Raw genomic sequence first — 12,389 nt, 5'->3', positions numbered from 1 at the left:
AGCATCTGAATTACATTTTAAAATGCTGACTCAGAAAAAGGTGATTTCCAGCTGGTTCTTGTTCTTTTGTAACTGCAGTCCTACGATATCTTTCTCATCTAATCAACTGGGCTTCAGGGTGGTTTGTAGTCTGACATACCAAGTTTTTGTCATGCTTGCTCCTGTGAGGGCAGATCCCTTCCCTATTATCTGCACTGTGGATTCTTCCATCTGCCACCTCACATCTTGAAATGTCTTGCTGTACATCAAGTAAGCTGTTGATACGTTTTCCTTTTGTTTTCCCTGCTTATTTTAGGTTATCTGAGATTAGTTCTTGAATTACAACACTGCTGGTTTGACTACAGTATTAGTTACTACTCAGTGATACTCACTGGTGGAGGAACGGGAGTGCGGAGGGAGCAGACCACCCCCAGCACCACTATTCCGGTAGGGTACCATGGCAGCGCCCCCCCCCCCCGGACATGCACCGCGCGCACACACCCGCACGCTGGGCATCACACCCCTACAGACGGCGCATCATGCCCCCAGAACGCACGCTACACCCTCGCAGGCCGCGTGCGTCACGTCCCCACCTGGTCTCCACCCCCGGTAGCAGATTATGCAGCTTTGCCACTGGTGATACTGTCTTTCTTAGATATGAGCTATCCCCCTCATTAGGTTAAAAAATGTATTTCTGCAAACTAGGATACTTCCCTCTTGTGTGTGGATGGTACTGCTTTGGCTCCATAACGATCAGAATCAGAGAATGAGTTTACTATTAGCATACAATCTGCACAGCTAACTAGTTTGGTATGCATCTAAGCAACTTACGTAAACTCATACTGCAGAACCAATTCTAAGAAGTTATTAATTCAGCAAGTTCACTTAGAATATCTACATTTCATAATGGAGGGAAATAACCCATTCATGTCTGAAAAACCCGATCAATGACAAATAAATCATTTTCTCTCTCCTCAGTTTCAAGGAAACATTGTCTATCCTACCATTGTGGGGCTATCTACTTAGCAATGAACTCATCTGATTGTCTCCCTGGATTATCACTTATTTTGCCACAGCGAACAGATACAAACACATTCCCACTATGTGTAGCTTAATTGCACCCTCAGAATAGATTCTGTCCTACGTGTATTTTATTACTGTAATAAAAAATTGTCACTTCAGACTCTGCTTTTCCTAGGATTCTACCTGGGATGGTGTCAGAAAGAGGTTTATGGCTGAATTTCCAAATCTCAAGGATTACAAATTATGTGTGTAAATTGGTGAATACCTGATTATTCCAACATAGTTTGCTGCAAACTAGAGGTTCATGCAGTACTTGGTTTACAGTACTGTGGCTTATATGACACAGAACCATTGCAATATCCTTCACCAAAAGCAGAACTGAAAACACACCTGTGCTAAACTCGCATCCTCCATACATCAATTTGGTTGTATGAACAGACCCACTGATATGTTATGACTGTGCAGGATTGCCAACAGAGACCATAATCTTGATACCTTGATACTGCACCCACTGAAAACATCGGTGACTAAGAAGCTACCAGAGGAAGTGTTCCCATCAGTTGTAAGCAAGCAGAGGATCCCAAAAGCGGAGTGTTACAAGAAGGAGGGGGCACAGCAGGAATAGACAGGGGTCCACTGGATCCTACAATTATATATTTCCCAGAGAGAGGACCAATCCAGGCTCTCTGCTGCAGCAGCCCACATGGTGCAACAAAAGAAGGGAGAAAATGCCCCACCACCGGCTTCCATCCTGACCAGAATGAGTTTTGGGTGTAGCCATGGCTCCATCTCTCCAATCCTTCCTGGCCCATAATTAGGATTTCTCTGCCTGGTTGTAATTCTATTCACACTTTCCTAGGTTCCATTGAACTAAATGGGATTTACTTCCAAAGTATACATGTTTATAACTCATACATATTTATAACACGTATACATATACATAAATATATATTTATAACATATACATATTTATACATATTTATAACACGGCGTTTCTGTGTGTGGCACTGGTGCTGGCTCGCCAGTTGCAGCTTCGTCACGCTGGCCACGTGACCCGGAAGTGTCTTCGGATGGCGACGGCTCCCGGCCTCTTGAGCGAGATGAGCGTGCAACCCTAGAGTCGGTCACGACTGGCCCGTACGGGCAGGGGTACCTTTACCTTTATACATATTTAAGATTGCACAGTTAATTCAGAATATTCACACATTAAAAACTTTTTAAACTGAACAATTATTCATTCTTAATGTTTTAAAAGGAGTTCAGCAGAAGGCAGTAACACCAGTAACACAATTCCATTTAAGTAAAAATGATGACTGAAGCTCTGAATGGTGAGCTGCGTGTTTATAGTAGTCGCACATAAAATGTGGCTGATCATGGATATAATTTATGTGAAGTGCTTTGAATCCTTAGTGTGCTATAAAGTGCTCTGTTTTATTGGATTAAACTGCTACGGTACAGTTTTTACATGTGGTTCCAATAAAATGTGATGAATCCTCCTTCTCAACATGATACTAAGAAATAACAGTGGAATTCTCAGCATGATAAGAAATAAATAGATACAGTATGAATAACAGATGATTTTGGATATATTAGGATCAAAGGGAGGCAACGAAATTAATCTTGCTCCATGTGCAACATGGACATAGAGGAGGCACCCTCCAATTTGCAAAGTATTATGCAATCCTTTTGGTCAACATTCTGAAGCAGCTCATTCCCAAGAGGAAGCAATAAAACAATCTGCCGCTGCTCAAGCATTTCTGAGTTTAAGGTGATATCACTAAAGCTCCCAGACTAGACCCTTTCAAGTTACTGGCCACAGAAAACTTTGCTGTCAGTTTAGCAATCACCACAGACTGCGGACCATAAAGTAAAGAAAACCCCCAGCATATATATGGAGACAAGGCAGTGATGAACACAGCCTTATCTCCCAAGATAAATCTCATGAAATATTTCAGAGTTTACCGGGGGTGGGGGGACAGTGCTGAGGCGGGGAAAGGGTCATTATTTCAAAAGGTGTTTTCTCAATCAAACCTGTTTTTGAAACTTACAAAACAATAAGTGAACATGGGTTGTATGCAATGCTCATCATAAGCAGAGTAGACCTACTGAAATTAATGAACACTAACATCTTTGTTTTATTCATTTCAATGGGTCTAGTAGTTAGAATGCAACTACAGTGGTACCTCGGGTTAAGTACTTAATTCATTCCGGAGGTCCGTTCTTAACCTGAAACTATTCTTAACCTGAAGCACCACTTTAGCTAATGGGGCCTCCTGCTGCCTCTGCGCCGCTGGAGCATGATTTCTGTTCTCATCCTGAAGCAAAGTTCTTAACCCGAGGTACTATTTCTGGGTTAGCAGAGACTGTAACCTGAAGCGTATGTAACCTGAGGTACCACTGTACCTATCTTCAAAGGGACAATAGCAATATTTCTTCAAGTGATATAGTAATGTAGTAAGGTAGTAATGTAGTAATATTTCTTCAAGAATCATCATCAACCAAGCTGTTAACTCTTTAGTTTCAGAAAGCTGAAAAAAATTGTCTTCTCTTTATGTAGTGCAATATTGCCAAGCCACATGATATGAACAAAGCTCATATGTAATAATATTGCATTTTTTCCCATTTATAATTCCTTTTTAATATGAAAAAGTACTAGTCAGTGAAAAGCTAGGTCCAGATAGTTGCTTTTATTTTCATAGTCTTCCAGGTCACCCTACACAAAACATAAAACATAAAATTATAATTTAATGTACAACTCCTCTGGACCTTGTTTTTTAAAGAATAAGGAACCCAGATGGAAAGGATGAAAAAACTGAAGGCTCTGAATTATTCTTCGGTGTACAAAGTGAAGATTTTCAATGCCAATACAACGATATCATTTTGGTTATAAGGGAACTTATGATTAACACACATATGTTAGTGGAAGAGTTCTCACAATCTGATTTGCACATTTCCAAAAATAAAGTGAGTACTTCTGGTACTTCTGTATATCAAATGATGATTAAGTGATCTCATACTGTAGCACTTTTTCTAGTTTATATACTACACTTCTTTGTTCTCTCTAGAAGATATCAGCATGGAGTGCATCAAGGACAGCAGCTGTGGAGCCCTTGTTTAAAACAAAAGCAACGGTGTTGAGGCTTTGGCTTCTTTTTTAGGATAAGCCCCCCCCCCTTTAAAACCTGTAAATGGAAACCCAGTAACTAATATCCTGGTGGACATGGACAAATGTACAGTATTTGTTGATGGCAAGGAGATTTTACGTTAATCTTTAGCCTGCTTAGGAAAGCATTCACACTATTTTTCTGTATCACACACTTTGCACTGTACAAGCAAAGCAAATACCTATTTTGCTTTACCTTAGGCTGAAAATAACTCTGGTTCACTTTCCAAGCCATGTTGGGTTCTAGCCCCATGTTGGGCCAAAGATTCCTGTATTGCAGGGGGTTTGACTAGATGACCCTTGTGGTCCCTTCCATCTCTGTAATTCTATGATGACACCATGGTAAATAGTAATAGAAAGCTAGAACAGGATCCTGAACTAGTTTACAGAATTAAGACAAGTGGTCCACACCAGGCTCAAGTCAGGCAACATTTAACATCGTATCAAGGAGCCAAGAGAAACAAACAAAAACTTTGTTTCATGTAAACAAAGCAAGTTTGCACTCTTACATGTCTCTCAGTGGCTCACAGACAAAAATATGGCTAACTTAGCCCAATAACTTGTCATATCATGTCCAAAGGCTGTGAGATTATAACTAGTTTAACTACCAAAAATATCAAAGACACCAGAAGGATTTGGAACACATTGTTATGCACGTGGTAAGGGGTCACACTGTTTAAATGTAAAACTCCAACTCAAATGTCTATGAAAGGCACTGAACAGCCCAGATGGTGTCCATAAATTTAATTTTATGCCTCTCTCTTTTTTGTTTAGGAAGATCTGCAGTTTTTCCAACCATGCCGTAAGTTGCATAGCAATTGGTTGAGCGATTAAAGTTACGGTATTTCACCTTCAACCTTTTTTTCCTACATTACTCCTAGTAAGTGTTTTAACAACCACACTTCCTCTTCCCACCCACCACCCACCCCCTTCTATTCCATATGTATACCCATGACACCTCTTGGTCAGTATTAATTTATGATGAAATATGTTCCTTCCAGTACTATCCCTTTGTTCTGGGATCCCTTTGTCTCTTATCCATACAGCTTACTTGTGTGAAAATATATAAGTTATTATAAGCTTAAAATGTATATGTGAGAATATTTAAGTTTACCTTGGGCCATGTAATAGACCTGCAAACTAATAATACCAGTTCTTAGAAATTGCTTTTCTAAACTGCTCTGTGTGCTTGACATACATCAATGCAGTAAGACTGATAATCACCTTTCAGCAAGGTTACTGAAAAGGTTAGGGAAAGTGCTATAAATACCCAGGGTCAGTTTAAGGCATGATGGGAAACCATGGTTTCCTTATTCATACACCATCTGGAAAAAGCTTCAGGCTTTTCTGTATTTCCCCTCCTTTCTCCTCCACATTCACACACATGTGGAGACTGAAGATTTTAGCTTAACTCGTGCTACTCTGGTCAGTTTAAACCAGCTATCTTCAACCCTTTCATACGCAGGACTCACTATTAACCACACTGTGCATTGTAGGACCCACTTCTTAATCTTTTACTATATATTTGCATAGCGGTAGTGCTCTTGTTGCAATCTGGATCAGGCCACGATCCACTAATGGGTCCTGAAGGAGCAGACTTTGGTATTTCAAATTTCAACAGCGCCTTGCACAAGGCCAAAAATTGGATCCCTCCCTCGCCTCCCACCTTCCGTTCTGCTCAATTCACTACATCATAGTTATGTTGCCCTGTGATGCCCCCAGGCTCAGTGCCCTGTGTGACAGAACCGGTCATGCTGCCCTAAACCCGCCTCTGTATCCTGATCTGACAAGTCACCTCTGGGTCCTTATTTCCGACAAGCAAGGATCAAACCACGGTTTACACAGCTGGTTTGTTCCCTAAGGAAAGCAGAAGAGCACAAGCCCAGGGCTCACCAAGGCTCACACATGTAGTAGGAAACCATAGCTTCTCATTATAAGCAAACTGCAGGACTTTCTGCAAGCACTGGCGATAAGCTTATTCTTGGTGCTTAAAGAAAGTCCTTCATACCTGACAATCAGCAATGCAGAGGGAGAAATGCTCAATTTATAGGAACATTTTCCCCTCTGCATAGCTGATTGGTGCCTTCTTGAAGCACCAAGAAGGAGCCCCTTGAAATCACCAATCAGTATATCTGCAGTTACAGCAACCTCCTTTGAACTTTGACAGGTTTCAATTATCTGGTGTCATTATGACATCAGGTGCTCGATATGTGTGTGTGGCCCTACCCACCATTCAAAATTGACCAGTGGGGGATCTAGCATTCTGCCCCTGCATTAATACCCAAGTCAGTCCTAAGTATTTTTATTAATTTGATTTACACCCAAGTCTATCCCACGTTTTTAGAGCAACTCCCAGCAGTTTTTCTTAATGGTAATGGCTATTGTGAGGAAGGGAGCCAATAATTTAAGGAACTCAAGAGGTTTAGGGGGTAAAATAAGAGTAAAACAAAACATTATTAGTCTAGTAGCCATTATATGTTGAAATAAAATGCTCCCAAATAACCATTTTTTAAGCATGTACCCATAATATGGAACCATGGTGAGGTCTAAGAGGATTTGACACAGCCATCTTTCTGAAGCTAAACAGGGTTCGAGTCTGTCTGGTACCTAGAGGAGAAGCTGCCTGGGAACCCTATGCTCCCCGCCTCTATTTCCATGATGGACAAAAGGACACTGGCAGAGGAAGGGAGTGCGGTGGGGGCAGCCCGCCCCAAGTGTAATCCCTGAGAGCGATTGACATCGCCGTGCCACCCCACTGGGATGCTGGCTACAGGCGACTAGCCCCACTCCCATGGGTGGCTAGCCCCCCTGCCCCCAGGTGCATAGCATGTGCACCACTCCAGGTGCCCAAGCAGCTAGCTCTGCCTCTGCAAAAGGAAACAAATTCACTAAATAATGAATGGTGTGTGGTTATATCCCTATATTACAAATGGGGGTGGAAGATTTTGGATTTTGGTTCATGGTTGAGCTAAGATTTCTACTAAATACCCCTCAGGTAACATGTTAAAACATTAAGATTAAACCCGTACCCATAGCAAAAGGAGATTTCTGGGTCAAAGGCCAGGGCAGATACGCAACCTAGTGCTGCAGCAAGCACAATGACCACAGACGGTCAAAATTTTTCTGCTATATTGCAAACATTTGTGAGCACATTAAAAACATACTTGCTGGCTAGAATCAAAGGAAACTATGCTTCAGAATATGGTCATCATAGCTAATGTTGTGGAGTTACTGCATAATCAGCATTTTTAGCAAGGCAATGGCATTCTTACGTCTTAAAGCTCCTTTGTTTGCTGTCAGGAAATATGCACCCACATAATGAAAAGCAGGAAATGCTGAAGAGACTATTTCACCCAACATTATTTTCAATGGTAATCAAGAACATATATTTTGGCTGTCACCAGCAACAGGTTTCATTAGATAATGGAAATGACTTGAGTAGCTGTCTTAGTAATGCAAGAAACTAGGTTTTGTTAATTTTATGTTATTTTGAGTTTCAGCTGTGTTTATCTTAAGCAAAAGCAATGTAGGCATTTGAATTTTCCCCACATTCTTGGGATTGCTTCTGGATTAGCATCTTCAGATAAAATAAGGAATGCTGCATTCTGTAAACCAGTTGCAATGATTTGATAGCCACCAAATTCCAGCAATGGGCAGACATGCTTATCTGTTATCTGAATGAATGAAAAGTGTGGTCTTCTGCCCAAATCATAAAAAATGGGGAAGGTTTTTTACCCCAGAAGAAAACTGAGAAGTTGCAGTGTGTATTTAAAGGGAATAATCAGGACTCTTGATTACAACAATAGAGGCTCTGGTGTGCACTCAAACACCATGCACATTCTTGCACTTATGTGCACACATGATACATATATATATTCCCATTAATTTCAGTGGAGGTGCAACTCTGCACACACATTACTTGTACATGTAGCATAGGTGAAGCGATTAGGAAAATGCTATGTGTATAATTCAAAGCACATATGTGGTCCAAGATAAGGTTGAATATGCATCTTATCTGGGGAAAGTGGTAATATGCTTTACCTTGATACTCAGGATTTGAGTCTATCTTTGCCCAACTCCATTACAGTGGTACCTCGGGTTAAGAACTTAATTCGTTCTGGAGGTTTGTTCTTAACCTGAAACTGTTCTTAACCTGAGGTACCACTTTAACTAATCGGGCCCCCTTTGCCACGATTTCTGTTCTCATCCTGAGGTAAAGTTCTTAACCCGTGGTACTATTTCTGGGTTAGCGGAGTCTGTAACCTGAAGCATCTGTAACCCGAGGTACCACTGTATAATGCCCGCAAGGAGACAGTATATAATTGCGGCGCTCAGCAATTAAAACCACTAATGCAATAAGGTTGTGCTTTCTGCCTAACCCTGAATATGGCTGTCACTCAATATTGCCAGTTTCAGAAGAATCTATGAGAAAATATTTTGTGCTGGTTATGAAATGCTTTATAAACAACTGCCTTCCTGTTCACCTATCTGATACCAGTTGAGGAGTGGCACACGAAAAACAAAAATAAAGAATGGCACTTTATACAGACAGACACTTTATACAGACCATCACAAGGACAGGGAGCTTTCATTGGGCACTACAGAAAGGAGGATGAAGAACAGTCTTCTCTCTTGGCTCAAAGTCTCATATAAGATTTAAAGATGATTACAGAGGCACCAGATATCAGGCTGTAAGAGCTTAAAATTCTTCTTGATTGTTTACAGGTCCATAAAGTCTTTGCTTTCTAGTTTGTTTAGTAGGGTCAGTAAGTTGTCTGTTTCCTCATGTCTTGCCTCATTATGAAGATAGCCCAGAGATGCAAATCCCAGATGATGCATCATACCTTCTTTATAGGATATTGCTTAACTCATTTCCTGTACAGCACAAAAACCCATCACTGTCTTTAATGTTATCAACAGAAGTCAAATAAAGATTTCAGCAGATTCTTACGTGCCGACTGCTATTTTATCAAATTTATCTCAGATTAGATAACCTGAGGTACCACTTTGGCTAATGGGGCCTCCTGCTGCCACCGCGCTGCCGCCATGCGATTTCTGTTCTCATCCTGAAGCAAAGTTCTTAACCCGAGGTACTATTTCTGGGTTAGCGGAGTGTAACCTGAAGCGTCTGTAACCTGAAGCACCTGTGACCAGAGGTACATGTATATCAACCATGCCTTTAAAGTGGGGATGCTCCTATACTCACTATTAACAGCTTAACGCACATAGTCAAGGTAGATCTGTATCCTTTGTATGTGACTAGCAAAGAATTACAAAATAATGCAGGATCCATTTAGGCAAATAAAGCCCCCCAAGATTCCACTGGTGCACAAACCATGCGCATTTTACCAAAGCACATACACACACTACTCCTTATGCACTAGTCCAGAGCACCCAGCTGCTCAACAATGCTTGCGATGGTGATTTTAACACTGCCTTGAGCACATACTACATATTCGTCTTCATCTGTCCTTTCTGCTGTGCCTTATTCTTTATTTCATCACACTTGCAGCTCTACCAGACTAATTGAACTGAGGCCCCAGGGCAATTCTTTTGCATGGGCTAATCTGTCATTGGTAAAATTGAGAGGAGCTGGCTCATAGGTAACTTCAGCTGGCCCTCTTGCATCTTTTAACAACTCACACAAATGATTTCTCCATATGAGCAGGGAAACTATGGAAGAGGGAACTGGAATATTGTACATCAGTTGCTGGAATGGAACTCTGAAAATGTATGTTTCCATTCATGGAAGCTGATCCTTAGTTCTCAATGAGGTTACTAGTCCAGCATTATCTCACACATTGGAACACATGCCTCATGCAGAGATAATGTATGTGCCAGCCCCAATGCTTTAGAGAAGATGTAGCACTAGGGTCTTAATAATGCGTGTCAATAAATTAATTAAGGCTACATTCTTATACCAACTTTCCTCATAGGGATTAAGTTTTAACGAGGCATATATAGGATTGTGCTGTCAGTTAAAATATTCATGCAATAACTAGCAAAGTAATTATGACATCAGTATGACCCAATGTGACCTTTCCCTATATTACGAGTAGCCAACGTGGATGCCTCAATGCGGACTACAGCTCCCTTAGTGCCTGGTGATTGGTCCTGCTGACTGAGACTGCTGGGAGTTGGAATCCAACAGCATCTGGATGGTGACACATTGGCTAACCCTGCATGACTAGTAGTGTGCCAATGGATGAAAGAGCACATTTTGCCACCATCATGATGGGAGACATATATACAGCAACATATGCTTCCAACCTGGCTACAGATTGCCTCTTATGCCTTCCTAACTTTGGTGTAGAAATTCTGCCAGAAATTTGACTCAGTATGCATGAATGCAATCTCTGCGACTTACAATCTGCTGAGAATTACTTCTTTCATATGTGATACACACTGCAAAAATCTTGTGTTTCTTTCTCTTTTTTTTAAGGGTTTCCAGCCATCATAGGCACAGAATGTACATATTAATGAATTTTCCCAAGCTCTGTTTCTCTCACCCTCCAGCCCCAATAATACAGCATGCCATCATCATCTACTCTGAATGGCTGACTACACACTTGCTTCAGCGCCACACAAAAGCAGTTTGATGAAATGTGTCCTTTCCCTGGGACCCCATAGTTCACGTGCATCATTAGTCTGGGATGCAGTAGCCCTTTTGCAGCCTGTGGGTGAGTGCCAGATCCTATCTATCTAATCCTCAAAGTGGCTGGAAGCAAAAATCCAGAAACAAGGCGTTTGGGGGCAGGGAAAAGCCCAGCATCCTCCAGGAGATACAATGGCAAGTGAACCCCCTCCTAGCAGTCCTGAATGCCTGACTCTGTCCATCCAGAAAGAAAAGAACAGTTTGAGGAGGGAGGGGTAAGTCTGTCAAGTTTGGCTGCTTGTCCTTGTTAGCAGACAATGAGGGAGCATTTGTGAAAAAGCACACCCCCCCCCCGAAATAATCACATGTTGATCTGGAAGCAGGCCAACAGCATCAAACTATTTAAAAACTTTTTTAAAAATGCCAAGAAAGCTTTTCATACAATAAACCGTAACAAAGAAAACCTCTTGAGTTCCACCCAAATGTGTAGGGGGAATCCCAAACCAGTTGATTTCCCCCTCACTTCAAAGCCTTCTCCCTACTCCTAAAAAAGTTTCATCTGCCACAAAGCAAATCGGCGGCCCCTTCATCCTCAACAGCTAAGGCGAGCATTGGAATCCACTTCACCGCCAGCAGAGGAGATGAAAGAAAAGGCAGGGGAGGAAAAGAGAAAAGGGGAAGAAGGGGGGATGCAAATTGCAAACAGAAAGTCCTGGAAGAAGAAGAGAGAGGAGGCGAGAAAGCCATTCGGGGTGGGAAACGGGGAGCCATTGGGAAAGGCCAGGGGAAGAAGGATCCTGGCCACAGCTGGGGCAGAGGACTTTGACACACACCAACACACATCTACAAAAAGTGCAAAATAAACCAGAGACGCGCCCAGCCAAGTCTCCCATAGTGGCACCATCTGCTTTCTTCAAGCGAGACAAGAAGCTACATTCCAAACACGTGGTAGCCAGACAATAATGGCTCTTATTTATTTTTAATCTGGTGGCATCGCCGGGGGTTTCTCTCCCTAACGAGAGCATCCCAATCCAGGCTTCACCCACTTCAGTCCACGGGCATTTTGGAGCCTCCAAGAACCACCTTCCTCGGGCAGCGCTCCTGGGCAGCCACCCGAAACAGGCTGGTCGCACCTTGCCCGGCTCGCCTTTGCAAACCACCCCGAGGACGTCGAAGTGAGTGGGGGTGGCGAGGAACGCATGAAGGCGTCGCATCCTCCAAGTGGGAAACCCCAGCGAGGGGGCGGGGGAGGGAAGCCAGAGTCCATTTTTGCACGTGTTGCAACGGCACCCTTCGCACGTGCTCGGCCACCCCCACCCCACCCCACCCGGCACTGCCATTCTGAGGCGAGGGGGGAGTCCCTCAAGTCCCGACCAGCGCGGCTTCCTCACCTCGGAGCTGGCCGTCCGCCACGGCGAAGAGCAGCGAAGCCAGGAGCGCCAGTTGCCAGGAGGAGCAGCGGCAGCAGCCCATCTTCGTCCCCCGGGGATTGTTCGCCGGCGGCGGCAGCAGCTCCACAGGTGGAAGCGCGGGAAGCCTCAGCCTGAGAGGAAAGTTTCCCCGGAGCCTTTTTGTTGCTGCTGCTTCGCCCAGCGCGCCAAACCCCCCCTTCCTCCTTCTCCCCTCCCT

At 43.0% G+C, this 12,389-nt stretch overlaps 1 protein-coding gene across 1 annotated transcript in view; it reads right to left on the bottom strand.

Moving 5' to 3' along the window:
• LAMA1 (laminin subunit alpha 1) overlaps positions 1-12,339 on the bottom strand; it is an 86,945-nt gene extending 74,606 nt beyond the window's left edge. Inside the window, exon 1 of the mRNA XM_083622435.1 lies at positions 12,152-12,339. Within this exon, the coding sequence (XP_083478561.1) occupies positions 12,152-12,233 (82 nt within the window). The 5' untranslated portion in view covers positions 12,234-12,339. The remainder of the gene's footprint in view (positions 1-12,151) is intronic.
• Between the last annotated feature and the right edge of the window lie 50 nt (positions 12,340-12,389).

The sequence above is a fragment of the Podarcis filfolensis genome (genome assembly GCF_964270895.1).
Source record: "Podarcis filfolensis genome assembly, chromosome: 7".
NCBI lineage: Eukaryota > Metazoa > Chordata > Lepidosauria > Squamata > Lacertidae > Podarcis > Podarcis filfolensis.
This window is presented reverse-complemented; position numbering and strand designations above follow the sequence as displayed.